At 49.2% G+C, this 24,336-nt stretch overlaps 4 protein-coding genes across 4 annotated transcripts; 2 read left to right on the top strand and 2 right to left on the bottom strand.

Annotated features, from left to right (window-relative positions):
• Positions 1 to 17,801: 17,801 nt before the first annotated feature.
• On the top strand, positions 17,802 to 18,387 carry LOC130367507 (histone H4-like). Its single transcript, XM_056569928.1, has 2 exons — positions 17,802 to 17,816; positions 18,031 to 18,387. Exons 1-2 carry the CDS (start codon positions 17,802 to 17,804, stop codon positions 18,385 to 18,387), a joined length of 372 nt encoding a protein of 123 aa, XP_056425903.1.
• Positions 18,388 to 20,158: 1,771 nt separating this feature from the next.
• Positions 20,159 to 20,571, bottom strand: LOC130367526 (histone H2A type 1). Its single transcript, XM_056569948.1, has one exon. It carries the CDS (start codon positions 20,569 to 20,571, stop codon positions 20,179 to 20,181), a length of 393 nt encoding a protein of 130 aa, XP_056425923.1. The 3' UTR covers positions 20,159 to 20,178.
• An 86-nt stretch (positions 20,572 to 20,657) lies between these two features.
• Positions 20,658 to 21,278, top strand: LOC130367131 (histone H2B 1.1). Its single transcript, XM_056569530.1, has one exon. It carries the CDS (start codon positions 20,885 to 20,887, stop codon positions 21,263 to 21,265), a length of 381 nt encoding a protein of 126 aa, XP_056425505.1. The 5' UTR covers positions 20,658 to 20,884; the 3' UTR covers positions 21,266 to 21,278.
• Positions 21,279 to 22,978: 1,700 nt separating this feature from the next.
• LOC130267590 (histone H4) lies at positions 22,979 to 23,336 on the bottom strand. Its single transcript, XM_056517596.1, has one exon. The coding sequence runs from the start codon at positions 23,299 to 23,301 to the stop codon at positions 22,990 to 22,992; it is 312 nt and encodes a 103-aa protein (XP_056373571.1). The 5' UTR covers positions 23,302 to 23,336; the 3' UTR covers positions 22,979 to 22,989.
• Between the last annotated feature and the right edge of the window lie 1,000 nt (positions 23,337 to 24,336).

Raw genomic sequence — 24,336 nt, forward strand, 5'->3', positions numbered from 1 at the left:
CTACGATTCTTGCTGCCTGCCTCGACCTTCTGCTACGTCCGACCTTGCTTTTGTCTACTCCCTTGTACCGCGCCTATCTTCAGCAGTCAGAGAGGTTGAGCCGTTGCTAGTGGATACGACCTGGTCACTACCGCCGCAGCAAGACCATCCCGCTTTGCGGCGGGCACTGGTGAACACCAGTAGTGACTTAGAACCGGTCCACTAGCACGGTCCACGCCAATCCCTCTCTGGCACAGAGGATCCACCTCCTGCCAGCCGGCATCGTGACAGCCCTTACCTTGATCAAAGACCAGGAAAATTGCAGCAGGCGGAAAAATATTCGCTTCAAAGGACTTCCGGAATCCTGGGCGCCTGATGCGCTGCCTAAAATTGCCCGTGAGATCTTTGCTGGATTGCTGGGGGACGAGCGCGCTGGCTCCATCGTCATAGAGCGCATTCACAGGGCCCTCCGGCCTCAGGCCGAAGTCAGCTGAACCCCCCAGGGATGTTATCTGTGGTCTCTTGTCGTTTGTGGATACTGCTGCCATCTTACAAGCTGCGAGGGAAAAGAGACCCATCCACTACGGAGCAGAATACATTTCCCTATATCAGGACATTGCTCCTACTACGCTGATGAAGAGAAGCATCATGCGCCCCCTCCTCGAAAAACTCAGGGAGAAAAACCTGACGTACACCTGGTTGTTCCCGTTCGGGCTTTCGGTTCTAAAAGGAGGGAAGATGATCACCATTAGTACCCCTGACGACCTGCGGAGCGCCTGGCGAGTCCTGGACATCGTCCCTGTTGAGGTACCATCGTGGATGCCGCTGTCAGATCATGTGCCGCTCCCGCTCCAAGTCTCCGAAGCAGAAGAAGACCCCGGTGAAGACGCCTGCCCTAGAGGGTTGAGATAAGTAACCCCTTCTGACTTTTTTGATGGCCCTCTTCTCCAGCCTATATGGATGGCTGACCGGTGACTTTTCCCAATTGATGCTGTAACTAGAACTCTCCTGTTATTTTGTTTTGCCCACCTTACCTCTGCGTGGGGGATTGAGAGAATTTTAGTGCCCGGGATTGCAGCGTGGATACGAGGACTTCACCCTGTCTCCCCACACCCCCCCTCCCTGACTCTCCTTAATTCTATCTCTGCCCCCCCCCTTCTCTTCTTCTCACCTCGCTTTCCATCCTTTCTGAAGGATGCACCATCCCTTCGCCTTCTTATCCCATCACCCTTACATTCCCATTCTCCTAACTCAATTACTTCTACCCCCCCCTCCCTACCTCCTTCTCCCCTTACCTTTGACCTTAATGGTCGGTCGGGACTGCCCACCCCTATAGTCTGGGAGGCCCATAAAGCCTACATCAGGGGGATCTTCATCGCCTGGGGCTCAAAATTGAAAAAGACATACCAGAAAGAGATAGACACTCTCCTACTTAAAATAGCTAGCTTAGAAAGATTACACAAGACCACATGCACTGGCCCCGTCCAGGATGACCTCCGTTCACTTAGGGAACAATTATTGTCACTCCTAAACTATAAATCCTCTAAGGCATATCTTAACTTTAGACACCGCTTGTACACTCATGGTAATAAAGGAGGCAAGCTCATGTCGTCCCTGCTTAAGAAAGCTAAGGCGAAACAGCATATCCACCATGTTAGGGACGAACGGGGCGACTCTTGCACCACAACTGAGGCTATTGCGGTGGCTTTCCAGAAGTTTTACTCTAAATTGTACAATTTAGACGCCACGATAGATTCCCCTACACCTTCAACGAAGACCTCACTCATTGAGGACTTCTTACAACACCTCTCCCTGCCTCGTGTGGAGGAGGGGATGGCCGAGAGCCTGTTAGCCCGCATCACTGATGATGAGGTTGGGCGTGTTCTGACCTCTTTCCCTCCAGGCAAGAGCCCGGGCCCTGACGGCCTCCCCCTCCAGTACTATACGAGGTACCGAGACGTACTGACCCCCCATTTGACTGAATGGTGCACCTCGCTGTTTGAGGGCTCCCAATTACCTAGGCAATCCTTAGAGGCACACATCTCCCTACTGGCCAAAGAGGGGAAGGATCCGAGTGATTGTGGCAGCTTTCGCCCGATTTCACTATTAAATATGGATCTTAAGCTGTGGGCAAAACTCCTTTCCCTCCGCATCAAAAAATTACTCCCCCACCTAATAGGCGAGGAGCAGGCCGGCTTCGTACCAGGTAGAAAAGGCCGTACCAACACTGAAAAGCTCTTGCAGGCTATCTCTCAGGCACAGCTCTCTGGACGGCCTCTGGCTCTTCTTGGAGTAGACGCCGAGAAGGCCTTTGACAGAGTTGATTGACAATTCATGGCGGCGACCCTAAGGAAGTTTTAGTTTCCAGACTGGTTTATTTCTGCAATTATGTCCCTATACTCTTCCCCCTCCGCTTCTCTACTGGTAAATCACTCCATCTCATCCCCCTTCCATATAAAAAACGGCACCAGGCAGGGCTGCCTCCTGTCCCCGACTCTGTTCATCCTTGTGATGGAGACATTGCTGCAGAGGGTGCACCAGTGGTCAGGTCTCAGGGGATTCCACACACCGAGCGCCGAAATGAAAGTGCTGGCATTTGCTGACGACCTTTTGTTCCTACTGGCGAGCCCTCTGGAGGACCTACCCCCCCTGGTTCAACTATTTGACGACTTCGGTGCAGTTTACAACTTCAAGGTGAATGTATCGAAGTCGGAACAATTGAACATTACCTTGCCCCCTAGAACATCCCGGCTGCTCCGCTCTCAATCTGATTTTAAATGGTCAGATACGCATATTAAATACCTGGGAGTACATATCACCGCACAAACTGCCTCTTTATACGACGCCAACTTTGCCCCATTATTGACAGACATCAAAAATATTCTGGAGGAATATGATTTGCCCCTGATCTCTTGGTTAGGTAGACGCAATGTCATCCAATGTTATGTCCTCCTCAAAATCACATACAAACTCACCATGGTTCCCATAGCACTTCCTGTTCGCTTTTTCATTGCAATTAGAAGGCTTTTTCCCGGATTCGTATGGAAGCGAAAAAGGGCCCGCATGTCACATACACTGCTCACCCGCCTGAGGTCGGAGGGGGGCATCAGGCTGCCGGATGTCCGTGACCTTTATAGGGGGATTCAGCTCCAGCGATAGGTATGGTACACCCACCCATCTCATGCGCCGCGTGGTTTGACTCTCCCCCAGGCGCCTGCTGATGCTGACCCACTAGCGGATGTCTGGTTGCCCCCTGCGTCCCACGCCAAATATAATGCAAAAAGCAATCATTTATTAATTGAGGGCATTATCTCCTCCTGGTCCTTTCTCTCGCCTTTCCTCTCCCCTGGAATTTCTCCTCTTCTTCCTTCGCATCTTATACCTGTGGTCGTGGGGATGGATTCACCCACCTTTACTCCTTTGTGGAGGAGGTTATCAGGGGTTCCAGTCTCGCAGTTGTTCTCTGACGGTGGGGTTCCGGCCGCAGGGGATATATGCCAACTATTCCCTGAGGTAAATCTGACCTTCCTGCACCTAAACCATATCGTCTTATGCTGTACTGCTTTCGCCAAAAAACATTTGCCCCTCATAGCGCTTACTGAATTTGAAAGCTTCTTGCTTTCCACAGAGGATAGGCCATGGAGGCTTACTGACTCAAAATTAGCCTGGAGGCGGGCGAGGCCTCGGGGAAGGCCGGGTTACCTGGCCTCGTGGGAGACCAAGCTTCAGCTCCCCCTGAGTGACATGGAGGTGGATCGTATTCTCTCCTTCACGATGGGCCCTTCCAGATGTGTCCGTCTGCAAGAAAATCACTTTAAGATCCTCTCCCGCTGGTACAAGGTGCCTGAGTTCCTACATGCCCACGGTCTCGCCCCCCCTGGTCTATGCTGGAGATGCAAAGCCCAGGTAGGCACACACTCACATGTCTTGTGGCATTGCCCCAGCATAGCCTTGTTCTGGAAGGAGGTGGAGGCCAAGCTGGCCGACATTACTGGTACCACTATTCAACTCACACCGGAATCGGTCCTGCTGGGGGGCCCCTCCATCTCCTATACCCCCACATCCGACACTCTGATCTCCCAACTTCTGGCGGCTGCTAAGTCACTGATTCCCTTACACTGGTTGCAAACCTCGCTCCCCTCAATGCAGGATTGGTACACCAAAATTTCCCAGATCTGCAGGTTTGAGGTAATGTCCAGTCGTGTAAATAGATCCTATGACTCATTCCTCAAGACCTGGCAGCCTTGGCTAAACTCCCCCTATTCCTCATGAGATTTCATGGCTGCTGAGGCCCGCCCTCTCCCCTCATCCCCCCCGCTTTACCAACCCCCCCCTTAGGCTCTCTGCCCTTATCCCCCTGCCCTACTCACCCCACCTTCATCTTCCTCGTTTACCCTCTTTCCACCCTGACCCCCTATTCCTTCTCTCTCGCTTACCTTCTTCTCTTCATTCACTTACAGCCCCCCCTTTTTTCCTTTCCCCCTCACTCAGCTACTGCCTACTACCCCATCCCCCAATCCCCCATTTACCCAACCCTTCTGCTCACTTATCCCCACCTGAAATTAATTGTCGCTTATAGTGGCATTACTCCAGCTTCTCCCTCTCCCCCCCCCCTCCACTTAACCTTCTCGCTCATCATATATGTCCCCCTTTCTCCCCCCCCCCCCGAGATGCTGTGATGCCCCCCCCCTCCCTCTCCTTTTCATGCCGTCCCCCTCCCCATGTGTCAGGTTAACAGAAATCGTGTATACTATTTCTCATTTGTTGTTCTGTTTTGTTTTGAATTGCAAAAACTGAGCATACTACAAACGCCCCACCTGCGAGTGGACTTCATTCCCTTTTGTCTTTTTCGCTCAATAAAAATTATAGTTGAAAAAAAAATACATCAGATGAGTTCCACAAGAGAAAGATTATCTAGACCTTCGAGACCCCTCAAGTTTCAGATGAAGAGGAGGAGATGGAGGAGCAGGTCTGCGAGAGCCTTCAAGCTTCAGATGAAGAGGAGGAGCTGGAGCAGGCCCAAGTGGAACAGGTCCAAGAGGAGCAAGTCCAAGCTCAGTCTATGGAGGAGCTGCTGCAGGACCCAGAAGTCAAGAAAATCCTAGACACTCCGGCCAACGACGAGTTCTTGGAAGGGCGCTATGAGAAGCCACACGAGCCGACAGGCGCCAGAGAAGAGGACCCGCCCGACCAGAGTGGTAACTAGTATCTGAACTAACCTCTCTTTTTATTCCCATGGCTGATCTCAACATCTTCTGCATTAATGTGAGGAGTATTAGAGCTAGGTTTAGATTTCAGACTGTCCTTACGTTCTTAGATTCTCAGAGGTGTGATGTTTACATCCTGCAGGAATGTGCTTTGTCTGCTTCTAGGTCTTACAACCATCTGGCCAGGCAGTGGCCTCACCGCCCTTCCTACTGGACTGGTGGGGGGTGACAGTAGGTCTGCGGGGGTGGCCATCCTGATCAGGGGAGGCAACTTTGCACTTGATTCCATCCGGGAGCTCGTCTGTGTCAGACTTCTCGTCGCAGACGGTTCCTGGGCGGGTGAGCTCGTGCGGCTCATCAACATGTATGCCTCCCCTGAGAGGGATGTCCAACTGGAGGTTCTCCAGGCCCTGCGGGCTGAGCTCGCCACCACTAGGGCAGTAGTGTTGGGTGGTGACTTCAGCTGCCCCATTGAGGTAGACGGGCGCAGTTCTGGCACATCTGCCAACCTGGACGTGACGTCTAAGCTGTTGATTGAGATGATGACAGAGGCATCCTTGCAGGACGTTGTTGGGTCCATCGGGAACGGCTCCGTAAACTATACGTGGAGCCGCCCCGATAGCTCGCTCCATTCTCGGATAGGTTTCATCTTCACTTCGAGAGCAGTCAGAAAGGTGTCGTACTCTATGGTCCCCTGCTTCTTCTCTGACCACAGGGCCATTCGATTCCGGGGGACTCTGGGCCATGGATTCCCACCTGGCCCAGGCTCCTGGAAGTGGAATTGTGCCCTGTTGGAGCAGAGGGAGGTCATGGAGGGACTTAGGGATGCATACCTTGTATGGCGTAATGACAAATGTCTGTTTAACTGCATCAGCGATTGGTGGGAATATGTTAAAGTCGAGTTCCGTTGTTTTTTTCAGGCAAAGGGCAGACAACAGGCGTGTGCGAAGAAGTGGGACTTCAGGAAGCTGCAGCGCGAGCTGCGGTCCCTGCAGGACCTGCTCCAGTGTGGCTGGGACATCAGGGAGGAGCTGGAGGAGACCAAAAAGAGCTTGAAAAGGCACTTTGAGGAGGGATCCAAGCGAATCGTCTTTCGTTCCAAGGTGGAGAACCTGGAGAAGGGTGAGAAGTGTAACTCTTTCTTTTTCAGGAAGCTCCATGCTGGCCACACGCCCCTGACTGAGCTACGAGATGAGACCGGATACATGAGAAGGGGCAAGGAGGAGGTAGTGGGGGTTGTCTCCGACTTCTACAGCAACCTCTACGCCCCCAAGTCATCCGACCCCGAAGCCGCCGAGGGGTTCCTGTCAGGTATCACTAACGTGGTTGATCCCGCAGGTGCGGCAGCTATGGATGATCCCTTGACAGTGGGGGAGCTGCTCTCTGCCGCTAAATCCTTTAAGCCTGGCAGGACCCCGGGCAGTGACGGTCTCCCGGCCGAGCTCTATGTAGTGCTGGGTGACCTGATCTGTTCGGACCTGTTGGAGGTGTACGTGGAGATGGTGGTGGGGGGCAGAATGCCTCCGTCGTTGAGGGAGGGGATGATCACGATCTTGTATAAGCGGAAGGGGGAGAGATATGACCTGAAAAACTGGCGTCCCATCTTTCTCCTGAACGTGGACTACAAGATCCTCGCCAAGGTGCTGGCCAACAGGTTGAAATCTGTCATCGGGCAGATCGTCTATCCGAACCAGACCTGCGGCATTCCTGGTCGCAGGATTGCTGACAGCCTTGCCCTTGTGAGAGACACGGTCCATTACATCCAGGACAGCGGTGGCCGCGCCGCCCTGGTCAGCTTAGATCAGGAGAAGGTGTTCGACCATGTCTCCCACGCATTTATGGGCAGGGCTTTGCGCAGGCTAGGTCTGGGGAAGATGTGTTGCTCTTTTGTTAACGTCATGTATTTTGATATTTACAGCACGGTGTTGGTGAATGGCTGGAAGACTAACCCATTTCCCATCCTTTCCCATCAGGGGTTAGACAAGGCTGCCTTCTTTCACCTCTTCTTTTTGTTTGTGTTATAGAGCTCTTCGCTGAGACTATCCGGCAGAATGGAGAGATCAGAGGGATCACCGCACCAGGACCAGATCGCTACGAGGTCAAGTGCTCGCTCTACATGGACGACATGACCGTCTTCTGCGCTGACCAGCGTTCGGTGACTGCACTCGTCCAGACCTGCGAGGACTTCGGCAGAGGACCGACTAGGAAAGATGAACTCTAAAATCGGACTATAGAGCTCCAGAAAGCTCACGATTGAAGGCAAGGCACTTGTCCTGCAGAGTGAAGTTTTGCCTGTGCTCCAGTATACCGCACAGGCCTGGCCTCCCCATACCACCGTTTGCAAGGCCATCAACCGGACAGTGTTTTGCTTCATATGGGGCAAAATGGACAGAGTCATACCCCATCCTCAGTCTCCTCATCACCTCATACACCACCTCCCAGCCCCCCCATACCCAATCCTCAGTCTCCTGATACACCGCCACTCAGCCCCCCAGTACCCTATCCTCAGTCTCCTCATCACCTCATACACCACCACCGAGCCCCCCCCCCTCATACCCTATACTCAGTCTCCTCATCACCTCATACATTACCACCCAGCCCACCCAGTACCCCATTCTCATTCTCATCATCACCTCATACACCACCACCCAGCCCCACCATATCCCATCCTCAGTCTCCTCATCACCTCATACACCACCACCCAACCCCCCTGCATCCCATCCACAGTCTCCTCATGACCTCATACACCACCACCCAGCCCCCCCAGTACCCCATCCTCAGTCTCCTCATCACCTCATACACCAAATCCAGCCCCCCTGCACCCCATCCTCCTTCTCATCATACACCACCTCCAAGCCCCCCCGTACCCCATCATCAGTCTCCTCATCACCTCATACACCGCCACCAAGCCCCCGTACCCTATCCTTAGTCTCCTCATCACCTCATACATCACAACCCAGCCGCCCCCCGTACCCTATCCTCAGTCTCCTCATAACCTCATACACCACCACCCAGCCCCCCCTGCACCCCATCCTCAGTCTCCTCATACATCACCACCCAGCCCCCCAGTACCCCATCCTCAGTCTCATCATCACCTCATACACCACCTCCCAGCCCCCCCATACCCCATCCTCAGTCTCCTCATCACATCATACACCACCTCCCAGCCCCCCTGTACCCCATCCTCAGTCTCCTCATCACCTCATACACCACCTCCCAGCCCCCCCCTGTACCCCATCCTCAGTCTCCTCATCAACTCATACACCACCTCCCAGCCCCCCCCTGTACCCTATCCTCAGTCTCCTGATACACCGCCACTCAGCCCCCCAGTACCCTATCCTCAGTCTCCTCATCACCTCATACACCACCACCGAGCCCCCCCCCCTCATACCCTATTCTCAGTCTCCTCATCACCTCATACATTACAACCCAGCCCACCCAGTACCCCATTCTCATTCTCATCATCACCTCATACACCACCACCCAGCCCCCCCATACCCCATCCTCAGTCTCCTCATGACCTCATACACCACCACCCAGCCCCCCTGCACCCCATCCTCCTTCTCATCATACAACACCTCCAAGCCCCCCGTACCCCATCATCAGTCTCCTCATCACCTCATACACCGCCACCAAGCCCTCTATACCCTATCCTTAGTCTCCTTTTTTTTTTCATTTAAAAGGTTTTTTATTTTCCAATAAACAACAACAACGGCGGATCCCGCCATGATAAACAAAAGTGTCATATGGCAGTATAGCACAGAACAGAATAAGATACAGTACAATACTAACAATAAACTAGCCAACATAAGATCACAGATGTGGGTTAGCAAATCTAGAGCGTCCACACTATTCAATGGCATCAGGGTATGGCAGCATGGAGTTGAGAGCATGAAAACATAAACAAAGAATGTGCGGACAGGCCAGTGATTATGCCTGTGAGGTAGTGCACACATCCACTCTAGTGTTGAGCGGCATAGGCCATATTCGAATTCGCGAATATTCGCGAATATATGGACGAATATTCGTCATATATTCGCGAATATTCGCATATTCGTAATATTCTCGTTTTATTTTCGCATATGTGAACATTCGCGTATGCGAAAATTAACATATGCGAAAATTAACATACACAAAATCAGTGTACGCGAAAATTCGCATATGCGAAAATTCGCATATGCAAATTTTCGCATATGTGAAGTTTCGTCCGGCAGTCTCATACAGTAGTATTAGAGCCTTCTTTACACCACACAAGCTGGAAGCAGAGAGGGATGATCACTGTGATGTGTACTGTGAAAAAAAAACAAAAAAAAAACGAATATTCGTAATTACGAATATATAGCGCTATATTCGCGAAATTCGCGAATTCGCGAATATGCGATATTCGCGAATAATATTCGAATTGCGAATATTCGCGAGCAACACTAATCCACTCCACACATATATTGCGTTTGTGTGTCTCAGTCCAAGGCACAGATCCAGAGGGAGTAGAGAAAGGAAGGGACAGGGAAATTGAGAATAGAAAAGATAGAGAGACAGATCAGAAGACGGAAAGAGAGAAGAGCAAATCTAGAGTTCCGGCTTTAAGAAAAGTAATGGGGGCTGTGAATCCAAATGTCCCAGTTCGTAAGGAATGCAGAATCTCTAAAATTGGCTAGAGCATAGGTTCTTTCCATGGCACAAGTGAAATTGACATGGGCTATAATTTCGGACAGGGTAGGGGGGGACGCATGTTTTCCACTTCCTAGTCAGCAGAAGTTTAGTAGACATAAATAGATGAGCCATTACTGTTCTAGCATTGCGTGGGTAGATCGACACATCTATCAATAGGAGAGCTGTGGCCGGGAGAAGCGGCACATCAAATCCTAGTAATTTAGAGCCAATCAGTTCAACCCCCTTCCACATAGGTCTGATCACTGGACAGTCCCAGAGTATATGTTTCAGGGAGCCTACAACACCACACCCACGCCAGCACAATTGAGAAGAGGTGGGGTAAATTTGGTGTAGCCGTTCGGGTGTGAAATACCAACGGAATATCGTTTTCAAGAGAGCCTCCCGATGGTTTGTGCATTTAAACGTCTTTTTAATGAATGTGAAAGTCTCTTGCCACCGGTCAGAGGAGATGGAGATCCCCAGCTCCAGTTCCCATCTGTGCATGTAAGGGAATGCATGTACATTAGATCTATCTGCTAAAATGTCATAAAAAAATGTAATGCCTTTGGTTGGGGTGTCAGAGTTTAGGTATTTCAGCATTTTGTGAGGGATTCTTATAGCAGTCAATAGGCCAGAACTAAGTGCGCTCCTGATTTGCAGGCTCTTATAGAATTCCTTATTGAATAGGTGATATTTGTGTCTGATGTGGGGAAAATGAACCGAACCTGTGTCATCTAAAATGTCAGCGATAGAAAATATGCCGGAGTCTGTCCACTTTGTAATATCAAGGTCAGGAATTAGGAGACACAGATGGCGCAACGGAATGGCCGAGGACGGGAAAGGGGTTGCATCAGGGAGGTTCCCCAAACATGATCTCCAAATTTTGTCAGATACATCTATTGCCGTGATATGTGTCTTAGTTAGCGGTGTATTAGACGCTATGGCCAGCATTCTCGACTGCAAAGAACACTCAGGACTGAGGTGCTGTTCCAATTCTACCCAAAGTTTATCAGGGGTGCCTGCCCACCAATGTCTCATCTGATCCAAAATTGCTGCCTTATAATAGTCCTCAAAGTGAGGCCTACCCAGTCCACCATGTAAAGCATGTTGAGTCATTATACTTCTTGACACCCTCGGCTTCCTACCTTGCCAAATGAAGTTGTCAAACAGTCGGTTTAGAGAAACAAAGTAAGACTTAGGGATAGAGACAGGTAAAGTGCGGAATAGATAAGAGAAGTTTGGGGAGGAGTAGCATTTTGCATGCTGCGAGTCTGCCAGACCAAGATAGGATATGTTTAGAGTAAGACGTTAAAGAGGAAGAGAGCGTAGAAAGGAGAGGAAGAAAGTTCTTGCTGAAAAGATTCAAAGAAGGGGAGGTAAGTAGTATGCCCAGGTAGGAGACCGATTCCAGTTGCCAGTCTAGATTGTAGAGCTCACGGAGGGTGTGCAGAAAACCAATCGGAATCCCCACTGGCAGTACTTGGGATTTAGATACATTCAATTTTCAATTTATAGTAAGATAGGGCACTGAACTTGTCAATTAAAGAGAATAGAGCAGTCAAAGAAGAAGAGGGGTCCGTCAAAGAAAGAAGAATGTCGTCGGCAAAAAGTGCAAGTTTATGGGTTTTGTCAGCTATAGGGATGCCTCTGATGTCCGGGTTCATCCTAATCGCTTATTCCAGAGGTTCTATGGTGATCAAGAAAATCAAGGGGGACAAAGGGCACACCTGACGTGTGCCTTTCGACAGGGTGAACCGGCTGGACAATGCACCATTAGTGAACACACTAGCAACTGGATTAGAGTATAATGCTTTAATGGCAGTGACAATATGTCCTTCAAAGCCAAAGGCTTGTAATGCTGAGAATGCATACTGCCAGTTCACCCTGTCGAATGCTTTTTCGGCATCCAACGTCAAGAAAACTGTTGGGAGCTTCAGTTTCTCACAATGTTGTAAGAGCGAAATCACCTTCCTAGTATTATCCGGGGCTTGTCTCCCCAAGGTGAAACCCACTTGATCCTTATGCAGGAGTGCGGGTAACACGGGCCTGAGTCGAGCAGCCCAAATTTTAGCGTAGATTTTTGCGTCACCGTTAAGAAGGGAAATCGGTCTAAAGTTGGAAGTCTGATCTGTCGGTTTATCCGGTTTGGGGATCGTCGTGATAAGTGCGTTCAACATGTCGGGGGGCAAAGATCCTGTAGTCATAGCTTTGTTAAAGACAGGGGTGAGATAGGGGAGAAGAGTAGATAAGAAGCGTCTGTAGTATTCGTTGGGGAGTCCGTCTGGGCCGGGCGCTTTACATGTCGAGAGAGAGTTTACAGCATCGGTCACCTCCTGGGCAGAGGTAGGAGAATTAAGAGAGGAAAGCAGAGAAGGGTGTAGTGTGGGGAGATTGAGGGAAGAGAGAAAGGAGTCAATCATGCTTTGCTGAGGTTGTGGACAGGCAGGGTCTTTGTTTAAGTTGTAAAGGCTCTCATAGTAGTCCCTAAACGCGTTGGCAATCTCCCTGGGTGCCGAATAAGGCTTCTGGGTTTTTGAGTGTTTTAAGAATGGGATACGTTGTTTATAGAAAGCTGGTTTCAGCCTCCTTGCCAGGTGCGAACCCACTTTATTATCTTGGGAGTAAAATTTCACTTTGGAACGGTGCATAGCCTTTTCATAGTCATGTAGCAAGAGTCTCCGTAAGCGTAGTCGTTCCCTATTCAAGTGTTCGTTTCTATCATGGTCAAACAAATGCTTTTGGAGAGCCTCCAAGGCAGCTATCTTATTCATAGACTCCTTCAATTCCAGTTGTTTGCACCTTTTCAGGGTTGCACCCAGTTGAATGAAGGAGCCGCGAATCACTGCCTTGTGGGCTAGCCAAACTCATTAACATCAGGAGTGACATTGTGGTGAAAATAGTCGAGTAGAGCATCATTAAGCGTGGCGGAATGTACTGTGTGTGCAATCAGGTGAGTGTTTGCACGCCATACGAAATCACTGTGATGAGACCGCGTGTCATGCAAGGTGATTTCCACCGGAGCGTGGTCTGACCACGTCCGCTGACCGATGGCAGTCGTGGATGTTCTCTCAATGAGGGCCCTATCCACAAGTATCAGGTCAATCCTGGAGTAGGAATGAAATCTTGGGGAAAAATATGTGTAATCACGCTCGGCTGCGTGGTGGAGACGCCAAATGTCAAATAAGTCGTTGTCCCTCAGGAGGCTCTCGAGATAGAAGGTTCTCCGAGAACTAGGGGCAGATTGGTCCAAGGAGGGGAAGACAACAGAATTGAAGTCCCCGCAAAGGAGCAAGGATCCCCTTTTCAAGGGTTCTGTTTTTTTCAACACTTTCTGTAGAAAACGTCCCTGTCCAGTGTTGGGAGCATATACGTTTACAATTGTGTAATCAACACTGGCTATGGTGCAAACAACAATGATGTACCGGCTATGTGGATCAACGATTTGGAGGTGTAGAGTAACCGCTATGCGATCGCTAAAGGCCACCAATACGCCCCTTTGCTTTTTAACAAATGTAGAGGTGAGAACAATAGGGTACTTTCTGTGGCGCAGAATTGGAGTGTTTTTGTCAGCTAGATGCGTTTCTTGCAGGCAAATCACGTCTGCTAAGGCTATGTCCACTTCTCGCCACATAAAGTTTCGTTTTTGAGGGCTGTTTAGGCCGTTAACATTGTAGGATAATATCTTTAAGCCCATCTCAGTATGCAAAAATTTAGGCAGTAGGCTAGTAAGAAAAAGAAGGAAAGAACAGAAAATAAGAAAAGAAGAGAAGGTATAGTAAGTGGATCTGTGCCTTACCGGATTTGGAGCTCACTGATCACTGGTCCGGGCTGCAGCTTATGAGTAAAAAAAAAAAAAAAAAGGGAGGGAAAAAAAGGGAGGTTAGGGTAAAAAAGGATAAATTGGCAAACAGGCAGGTCACAATAAATCAATAGAAGGTAGGAGAAAAAAAAAAGAGATGACAATATAGTTAAAACAATAAAAAGGAAGATGTGTACTTCAGAGTAGTGTGAACTAGAGAGGCTTCAGCACACTACAACCGGGAAACGTGGCAAACAGAAAAAGATCAATGAAGTAACATCACACTCTCTAGTTATGAACAATATTCTGGATACAATTCAGGGGGAAGTAATCAGGTTGCGGTAAGTGTTTTCCCCTCCAGGGAACAGTGATTCGGAGAGGTGCGTAGATCGTGCACTTGGCATCCCCATTCCAACAGAGTCTCTAGTCCAGTTGCCACTGAGGTAAAGACATGCATTTTGTTGTGTTTGAGCACAAGAATCTTGGTCGGAAAACCCCATCTGTAGGGTATATCAAGTCTGCGGAGTTCCGAGGTCAAAGGTTGCAGGTCCCGTCTCGCCCGAAATGTCACAGCCGAAAGATCCACAAAGAGCTGGATATCCTCATAAGGTTCAGGTAGGTATTTACGCTTCCTAGAGTACTGAAGGAGCAAGTCTTTAGTTTTAAAGAACGTGTACCTTGCTAAGACATCACGGGGTACATCTTCAGGTAGCGATTTGGACTTAGAGACTCTGTGTGCACGGTCAATACTGTACTCAAAGGGATCCAAATCAGGCAAGAAATGGCGGGTCAGGTCCTGTACATATTTCGCTAACTGGGAGTTCGGGATGCTTTCTGGTATACCACAAAATTTTATATTATTTCGCCGGTTCCGATCTTCGGCGTCTATTACCTTGGCCTGCAAGTCAGCTACTTTATCATCCAGGGTATTGTGTGCATCCACTATACCGTTGTGTGCCGCAGCAAATGACGCCATTTTGTTCTCAACGTGGTGTAATTTTTTACCAAGTGTGGACACTGTACCCTTTAAGGGAGCAAGGATAGAGGTAAAGTATATATTGATAGAGGAGCGCAGTAATGTCAACATGTCCTTCAGGGAGCTTTCAGAAACAGCCTTATCAGAGACTTGGTATGCTGCAAACAGGTCCCCTTCTACTTGTTCAGCTCCTGATTCTCCCACCACACCATTCTCTCCTTCCAGTGCATCCCCCACAGTAAGCCTAGGTTTCTGCTTCACAGGGCTGATTTTAGGTGAGGAACATGCCATCACTGGCGAGTCGCTAGTAACATGCTGCAAGGCCGACACATCACCCGGTTCCAGCGGGAGGGTATCATCCCCAGCTGTCGACTCACCCCACAGGTTGGCTTCCATATCCACGGGGGCCTCCCAATTCAGGGGTAGTAGACAGTCTTTTGGAGCTCTGGAGGTAAGCGAGGCATCGCCTACCTTGTCAGTGGGGGAGCCGCTGAATCTGCGGGGCTGAGGGATCAGGGATCTCTGCATTCGCGCTTCACTGCGCTGCGAGGCGGAGAGGCCGGCACCATCTTTAAGAGACTCGTCCCTGGTCTTCCCAGCAGAGAAAAACTGTTTCAAGGAGCCGGAGTCCCCCGAGTTATTGTATCGTTTCCTGCCCCTAGTCGACATCTCGGTCTTGGTTGTCTCAAAAGAGGAGATAATAGTCGCTGGCAGGCAATATAAGCCGTTTAGAGAGTGCTAGTGCCGGAGCTCAGCTAACACGCGGCCATTCAGTTCAGCGGCCAAGCCACGCCCCCTCCCTATCCTTAGTCTCCTCATCACTTCATACATCACAACCCAGCTGCCCCCGTACCCTATCCTCAGTCTCCTCATACACCACCACCCAGCCCCCCCTGCACCCCATCCTCAGTCTCCTCATACACCACCACCCAGCCCCCCCCCCAGTACCCCATCCTCAGCCTCCTCATCACCTCATACACTACAACCCAGGCCCCCTGCACCCCGTCCTCATTCTCATCATACACCACCTCCCATGCCCCCCCCCGTATCCCATCCTCAGTCTCCTCATACACCGCCACCTAGCCCCCATACCCCATCCTCAGTCTCCTCAGCACCTCATACACCACCACCCAGCCCCCTCAGTACCCCATCCTCAGTCTCCTCATCACCTCATACATTACCACCCAGCCCCCCAGTACCCCCTCCTCAGTCTCCTTAGTCTCCTCATCACCTCATACACCAAAACCCAGTCCCCCTGCATCCCATCCTCATTCTCATCATACACCACCTCCAAGCCCCCCCCCCGTACCCCATTCTCAGTCTCCTCATCACCTCATTTACCACCACCAAGCCCCCCCGTACCCTATCCTTAGTCTTCTCATCACCTCATATATCACAACCCAGCCCCCCATACCCTATCCACAGTCTCCTCATCACCTCATACACCACCACACAGCCCCCCCCAGTACCCCATCCTCAGTCTCCTCATCCCCTCACATACCACTACCCAGCCCCCCCATACTGCATCCTCAGTCTCCTCATCACCTCATACACCACAACCCAGCCCCCCTGCACCCCATCCTCATTCTCCTCATACACCACCACCCAGCCCCCCCTGTAACCTATCCTCAGTCTCCTCATCACCTCATACACCACCACCCAGCCCCCCCCCCCCCCGTACCCTATCCTCAGTCTCCTCATTACCTCACACTGGCGTTGTGACCCGGTTGCGCACCGGGTGACACCAACCTAATGGGGTAACACCAAGATGCTCCGCAGCACCCACCCATGTCATTAAAAGGAGAAGTTGTTAAGTTAGGGACTCACTTGAATCAGGTGACCGTGAAGTGACGAGTTGGCTTGTACAGTTTGAGTGAAATGTATAGTAACACTTGATTGTTCTATTGCTTCTCAGCACAAGTATGAAAATTACAATGTATGACATGTGAATGTGCAGCCATCACTTCCCCTCCCCCTTAAACTTGGACCCCCTCAAAAAAAAAAAAATAATAATAATAATAAATAATCATTTTTAAACTTTTTTTTTTTACTTTTTTTTGTTTATTTCACCCTATAATTTTCTCTTTTTTGGCTTTGCTGTAGACTTAGTAGTAAAATGAAGGATGCCATTACAAAGTGTAGTTGGTCTCACAAATAACAAGCCTTCATATGGGTCTGTAGATGAAACATTGACAGAGATATTGATTTTTTTTTTTTTTTTTTTTTTTGTGAAAAGTTAAAAGAGAAAATAAATATATATAAAAAAAATACAACATCATTGAGGGGTTAATGTAAAAAGGAGATTAGAAAAAAAATTGTAACAAAAAATACATATTTCTATTAAACACTATTACAATCAAATTAATTAAGGGCTAAAATTATAGCAGAATGAGAAAAGAAACTTGGCCAAAATTAGTAACTTTATATAGAACTTCGCTGAAATCTGCTCTGCGGCAACTAGATGGCAGAAGACACTGTTCAACACTTTTCCTTTCTCGCCTGAATCCCTAGAAGAGGCTGCACTGTACTTTGTCCCCACCTAGTGGTAAGGCTGAAGAATGTAAAGACTATTCAAAAGTTTTTTTCTTGTACTGTGTTCAGCTACCACAACATGGCAGTAAATAGTTTTCTATGTAACCCAATATATTATACCGTATAGGAGACCGATCGTAGGAACGAGCCCCGGCAGGAGATGACATTTAGGAATGAGAGTGAAAAGACCAATTAATCAAAGTAACATCAATGAACTTAATAGAACTAAATAGGATGATTGACGCTACAAAGAGAACATTTGGATGTAATTAATTAAGAGTTCGTTAGTATCTAATTTCATGGGTAAATATAAGTCAATGACGATGTAGGATGAAAATGAACGGAGACAATATGTGAGAGATCAGAATGGACATAGAATGGTGACTGCAGTGTAATTATATATAATATATACAGTCCCAGCCATTACACACCGCAGTCTCCGTACAGATATAAAACAAGAAACAGAACATGTGGACACTAAAGAGTTAACACTGTACGGAGCTATAGTCCTGATACATAGTATCGATTGGCTGATACCGGAGCTTTGGTGATTTCTCTCCTCTTCCTCTATATAAGAACAGGAGATGTCAGGACGGGCCCTGGTGATTATTCCCGGTCACTGTATACGGAGAGTGCCGGCATCCGCAGCCTGAGAATGAGCCGCCTGAACGTGAGATCACATAACACGGGACAATTGTCTTCTCTCCCAGAGCGGAGAATTACAGGGTGAGCGGGAAATTCAAAATCACCAACGATTCTGTGTTCAGCCAATCAAAAGAGAAGGGGAGGGGCCGGTAATGTAAATTCAGTAAAAGGAAACGCCCATGTGGACGTCATCTTGTTAAAGTTTTCCTTCTGGTCCGCACATGTGCTATATAAGCTAGGACTCCGCGCCTCAAACTTTATTCATTCAATTCTCAACCAGCAAGATGTCGGGACGCGGTAAAGGAGGGAAAGGTCTCGGTAAGGGCGGAGCCAAGCGGCACAGGAAGGTGCTCCGTGATAACATCCAGGGCATCACTAAGCCTGCAATCCGCCGTCTAGCTCGCAGGGGAGGTGTGAAGCGTATCTCCGGCCTCATCTATGAAGAGACTCGTGGTGTCCTGAAGGTTTTCCTGGAGAACGTCATCCGTGACGCCGTCACCTACACCGAGCACGCCAAGAGGAAGACCGTCACCGCTATGGACGTGGTGTACGCCCTCAAGCGCCAGGGCCGCACTCTTTACGGCTTCGGAGGTTAATTCTGCTTCTACTCGGCTCCATCTCATCAACCCAAAGGCTTTTCTCAGAGCCGCCCACATGTTCTATAGAAAAGCTACAATTCTGTGTTTACACTGCTTTGTGTTATCGGAAATCTGTCGTAGTGTATTGTCCTTGTCTGTACAATAATCGTGGTTAAGATATAGAAGCTGCATATTGAAGAGGAAACCCGATTTTGGGATTTGCAAGGATCTTATCTCAATGGCCCGAGCTGTGGCTCCGGTATATGGTGCTCAAAGTGTTTAGTTTAGTAGCTCCATAGTTTCCTTTGCTGTAAATATAGATCGGCCGATGTGTTCAGTGATGGGGGAACTAGTAGCAGATCAGGTGGGAGATGTGATTCTATACAGAGCGATGAATATAATAGATGTGGAGACTCCTTCCCCTAAACATGTGGAGGGACCGTAGTATAACATTACATGGCCCAGATTATGATCGCTGCCCGGGAGTTCTGTACTAACACTGTACAATGCGGAGAATACATTACTAGCCGACACCCGCTTCCCTCCTCTTTCTCGCCGGATCATGTTCTATATTGCGGCATCTCTCCTCTCCTGGCGGCCCGAAGACTCCCGAAGCCCGGTCAGAGGTGACAGCTCCTGCCCCGCAGCTCCAACAAAGAGATATAATTCAGGATCCTGGCGATAAATATGTCACTCCTCACCCTAATATACAAACCTTCTACATTACATCACTTTATGTTATATCGAGGACAATGCAGATGCATTTATTTGTTCTAGATCCCCTTAGGACACATATCTGGTATAGGATAAGCAGGGTGTATAAGAGCAGCTGAAATTATTGTGCTGTGTTATTATAAGTTTTAGTCACCATCCACAGTTGTATCTATTTGCGCCTCTGTAATTTGTATCAGCACCTGGGAAATAGAAATACTTGTTACTATTTGGTAACATGTAAAGATTAGAATACAAAGCTCTCACCACCAGGTGTCGCTATTGTAACACAATGTATCTGATCTGTATAAACTAACGATTTATACTGCTGCGATAGACGATCTATGGATAGATATAAGGAAACAATTAATTTACCAGAGATTTGGGGGTTAATGTAACCCTTTAGTTAATAGGTTGTGCACATGGCGTTTTATCCATCTGGAGAATTATCTTTTATTTATTTCTTGTAAACGTAATATAAAGCCAATGCAGCCCCGAATGGAGACTAAATATGGGGGCGCTCTACTATAGTGCACCGTGTAAGCGTATATAGGGATTGGGACTAGTGAAGCAGAGAGCGCTCCGGGGACTGAAGGGGAAACAGAGCATAAATAACGAGGGACAATGAAGGGTTAACTTTGTAGGTGGAGCAATAACCCCGATAGTTTACGCTCATTGGAGATTGACTTTCTCGCTTTGTCTCGTCCCTGTACACGTGATTACATTACTGTCTTTGTCGCGGGGAAAGGCTGGCTGCACCTCAAAATCCATATGTAGAAACTGTACCCGTCCCCCTTAGTGAGGGTAGCGGGGATGGAGTGAGGAGGAAACTGTCCTTGTGCTGAGGGTCACATTCTGCTATAGGAAGTTTTCTGGTAGTTATTTTATTTATTTTTTTTATAAAAGTGAAGGTGTCCAATCCCTCTCATACTGTTAATGAAAGAAACTCATCAGTTCTACTATAACCCCGTATAAAGAACATGTCATAAGAAATCTAATCCTTATCAGACAAGATCAGCGGTGCCAGCTCTGTAGGAGACAATGTGGTGGCTCTTAGAAGAGCCTTTGGTGTTCGGGATGGTCTGGGATAAGCGGTGATCACTTGCTCTTGGCCGCTTTGCTGCTCTCGGTCTTCTTGGGCAGCAGCACGGCCTGGATGTTGGGCAGGACGCCTCCCTGGGCGATGGTCACCCCACCCAGCAGCTTGTTCAGCTCCTCGTCATTGCGCACGGCCAGCTGCAGGTGACGGGGGATGATGCGGGTCTTCTTGTTGTCCCGGGCGGCATTACCGGCCAATTCCAGGATCTCAGCGGTTAAATACTCCAGCACAGCGGCCAGGTAGACCGGAGCACCGGCGCCCACCCTCTCGGCGTAGTTCCCTTTGCGGAGAAGCCTGTGCACACGACCGACGGGGAACTGGAGTCCTGCCCGGGATGAGCGGGTCTTTGCCTTAGCCCGAACCTTCCCTCCTTGTTTGCCGCGTCCAGACATGACAACTTATTTCAGAATAATGTGATCATTCCCACACGTTCTGCTGGCTTTATAGTTCTCAGCTCCGCCCTCCGGCTCCTGTGATTGGGTAGATTTGAATCCGGCTAATGAAACTGGAATTGAAGACTCTCCAATAGGCGGCACTGGGCGGGGCGTATGACAGCACTGAGGTCACATGATTTGCTCTTCCAGTAGAGCAAGAGGCTGACGGCATTGCTCTTTTGCATGGGCTGCCTATAAATACGGCTGCAGAGGGAGTAAGCGACATCATTATCCTCTTTGTTTAAGTTAGGAATTCTTGAGATTGATAATCATGCCTGATCCCGCCAAGTCTGCACCAGCGCCCAAGAAAGGCTCCAAGAAAGCCGTGACCAAGACTCAGAAAAAGGACGGCAAGAAGCGGAGGAAGACCAGGAAGGAAAGCTATGCCATCTACGTGTACAAGGTGCTCAAGCAGGTCCACCCTGACACCGGCATCTCCTCCAAGGCCATGGGCATCATGAACTCCTTTGTCAACGATATCTTCGAGCGCATCGCAGGGGAAGCCTCCCGCCTGGCTCACTACAACAAGCGCTCCACCATCACCTCCCGGGAGATCCAGACCGCCGTGCGCCTGCTGCTGCCTGGAGAGCTGGCCAAGCACGCCGTGTCCGAGGGCACCAAGGCCGTCACCAAGTACACCAGCGCCAAGTAACCTGTTCCGCCTCCTGCTGTCACCCCAAAGGCTCTTCTAAGAGCCACCCACATTGTCTATAATAGAGCTGGGGCTTCTCCTGTCTGTATTCCCCGTATTCTCTTCTGTATATGTGGCCGCTATTCTGTCAGTACAGTCTATTGAGACTATATATATTCTGCTCCGGGATCGGGTGAGATCAGAGCGGCGGCTGCGGTTCTCACTGACTGCAGGATGTATATTCTCCTGTGGTGGAGCGGGGGGCGCTGTAGATCAGTTCTCCGTAGTTAACCCATTGCCCGATCTGTCTTGTGATCAGTATCTCCTCCACCAGATTCCCCGATTATTTCTTCTATAATCTCCGCGGTCCTGATCGATCACACAGCCTTACTGGAGTGGATTGTTGCGGTAACGCTATAAATCCTAATTTACTGACCGGGGAATCTATTGATCGGAATCGCCGGGGTTTATAATGAGACGCGCATCCTGCTGCCATAATCTTTGTGCACTGACTAGGGGGTACAATAGAGAAACAAGGATGATGAGGGTAGTAGTCAGACACTGAATCAGGCTCTACATCTCGGGGAGATCTCTCCATTGTTATCGGGTCTGGGGGAAGCGGGAAATTCAAATCCTGAACATCCTGTGATCAGCCAATGAGCATTAGGCATCGGACGGGACCGCGCGCACGGCTCATTGTTAACCCTTTAGCGGCATGTGCACTACAATAATGAGACAATTACAACGCTCAGGGCTATAGCTCCCCAAATGTCACCGACTGATGGAGATATAACAATGTATCCGGGCGCAGGGATAAAGATCCATAATAGACGATACCATCAGCTCCAAATCTGCCCCTATTAGTCTGTGTAAACCAGATTAACATGCACCTGCCAGGGGTGAGTGGCGGGGACCGGTACCTCTCCCCGCTCATGATGCTGGATGATATGTATAGTTATTAAGCTGAGGAATAATTGGCGGACATGTAGTGTTATACATATTGGGAGTTTCCCGCTCATTTCTACAATTATTTCTCCGGAATCATTGCCAAAACTTTATACAGGAATTGTTAGAGGAACAGTCAGTGATCACCGGGACTCCGATTCTCGCTGTTCCCGCTGGGTAGTAGAACATAGCGCTATCATAGTCCGGTGTATGGGGGTTTGTGCCGCTATCACAGTCCGGGACATCAGTGAGGATCGGTATCACAGGGAGAAGCGCACACTGCGCCAGCCTGCAACGTGCTGAGGAGTGATATAGAGGAACCTGCATCTACACTAGAATAAAGCCGCAGCAATTTAGTTCGGTGTGAACTGCTCCATTAATTAACTTACAGGTGCTATAGAGCGAAGACTCGTCTATCCAGTGGTATCCGGATAAGACGCATTTATATCCCGTTATCAGGAGATCTGCATCCTCTATAACACGGACTCTTTAGGGAGATAGTGATTTGGTGGGGGAGGGAAGTAATGAAATCTGGAGGAGGGGAAGAATGATGTAGATGGTGAGGGCAGTAGTCAGAACATTTAGTGGAAATCTCCCGGGGCAGATAGTCTGCCGGTATTTCCCGCTCCTTCTCTGATTAAGTAAGAATTGAGGGAAAAAAACACCGCAACCACCAAAGCACAACACCGACCACACAACCACTCAGTAGGGAAGACACAAGGAATTGTAGCCTTTCTATAGAACATGTGGGCGGCTCTGAGAAGAGCCTTTGGGGGGAGGAGATGATTTCAGGAGAAGAATTAACCTCCAAAGCCGTAGAGAGTGCGGCCCTGGCGCTTGAGGGCGTACACCACGTCCATAGCGGTGACGGTCTTCCTCTTGGCGTGCTCGGTGTAGGTGACGGCGTCACGGATGACGTTCTCCAGGAAGACTTTCAGGACACCGCGAGTCTCTTCATAGATGAGGCCGGAGATGCGCTTCACACCTCCCCTGCGAGCTAGACGGCGGATGGCAGGCTTGGTGATGCCCTGGATGTTATCCCGGAGCACCTTCCTGTGCCGCTTGGCTCCGCCCTTACCGAGACCTTTCCCTCCTTTACCGCGTCCCGACATCCTGCTGATTGCGAATAGAATGAATTATGTCTGAGGAGCGGAGTCCTGGTTTATATAGCACATGGCGGACCAGACGGAGAACTCAAACAAGATGACGTCATCATGGGCGTTTCCTTTAATAATTTACATTCCCGGCCCCTCCCCTTCTCTTTTGATTGGCTGAACACAAAAGCTTAGTTGATTTTGAATTTCCTGCTCACCCTGTAATTCTCCGCTCTGGGAGAGAAGACAATTGTCCCGTGTTATGTGATCTCATATACAGGCGGCTCCTTCTCAGGCTGCGGATGCCGGCACTCTCCGTATACAGTCACCGGGAATAAGCACCAATGAGGGGGCTCCTGTTATTACATGGATGAGGAGGAGAAAAGAAAAAATCCCCAAAGCTCCGTTATCATCCGATCGGTACTAAGTATCAGAGCTATAGATCCGTACATTAACTCTTTAGTGTCCACATTTTCTGTTCCTTGTTTTATTTTCATTATATCAGTCAAAGACATTAATTCACAGCTGTAAGGAGACTGCGGTGTCCAATGGCTGGGACCACTGACGGGGACATCACTGACAGGGACATCTGTGTATCTCAGTGATTATCGGGGCCGCCAAGATTCTACAAGGAAACGAGTCCTATAGGGATGGACGGGACCTAATAATCTGTGCTCGGGGCACAGCAGGTACCGCAAGTCTCTACAATGTAACGAAACCGCAGTCATCTCTGTGGAAGAAAAAGCCGCTCATCACATCAGCTCTATGTCTGAAGCTTCATCCCCCATAGACCCCTGGTCACACCCAGCAGATTATTACAACAATCCAGCTCTGCACCGTAATAGCAAAGTCAGGGACCGGACTATTACTGAGCTACTCTGTTATTAGCGATATATTCACACGATCAAGCGTTAATTCCAAATCTAGATGGATAAGATTACATTCCAGAAGTTCTCCGGCCGAAGTCTTCATGAAGGACGGACACTGGGATCTCTCCACACTGGTATAGAAGATCAGATATCCCAATGTATAACGCAGAATAAGAATCGCTTT

This window comes from Hyla sarda, chromosome 4 (assembly GCF_029499605.1).
Source record: "Hyla sarda isolate aHylSar1 chromosome 4, aHylSar1.hap1, whole genome shotgun sequence".
NCBI classification, from domain to species: domain Eukaryota; kingdom Metazoa; phylum Chordata; class Amphibia; order Anura; family Hylidae; genus Hyla; species Hyla sarda.

Bases quoted from the DNA above. Each gene is read 5' to 3' on its own strand.
- LOC130367526 (XM_056569948.1), bottom strand. From the start codon at position 20,571: ATGTCTGGACGCGGCAAACAAGGAGGGAAGGTTCGGGCTAAGGCAAAG.
- LOC130367131 (XM_056569530.1), top strand. From the start codon at position 20,885: ATGCCTGATCCCGCCAAGTCTGCACCAGCGCCCAAGAAAGGCTCCAAG.
- LOC130267590 (XM_056517596.1), bottom strand. From the start codon at position 23,301: ATGTCGGGACGCGGTAAAGGAGGGAAAGGTCTCGGTAAGGGCGGAGCC.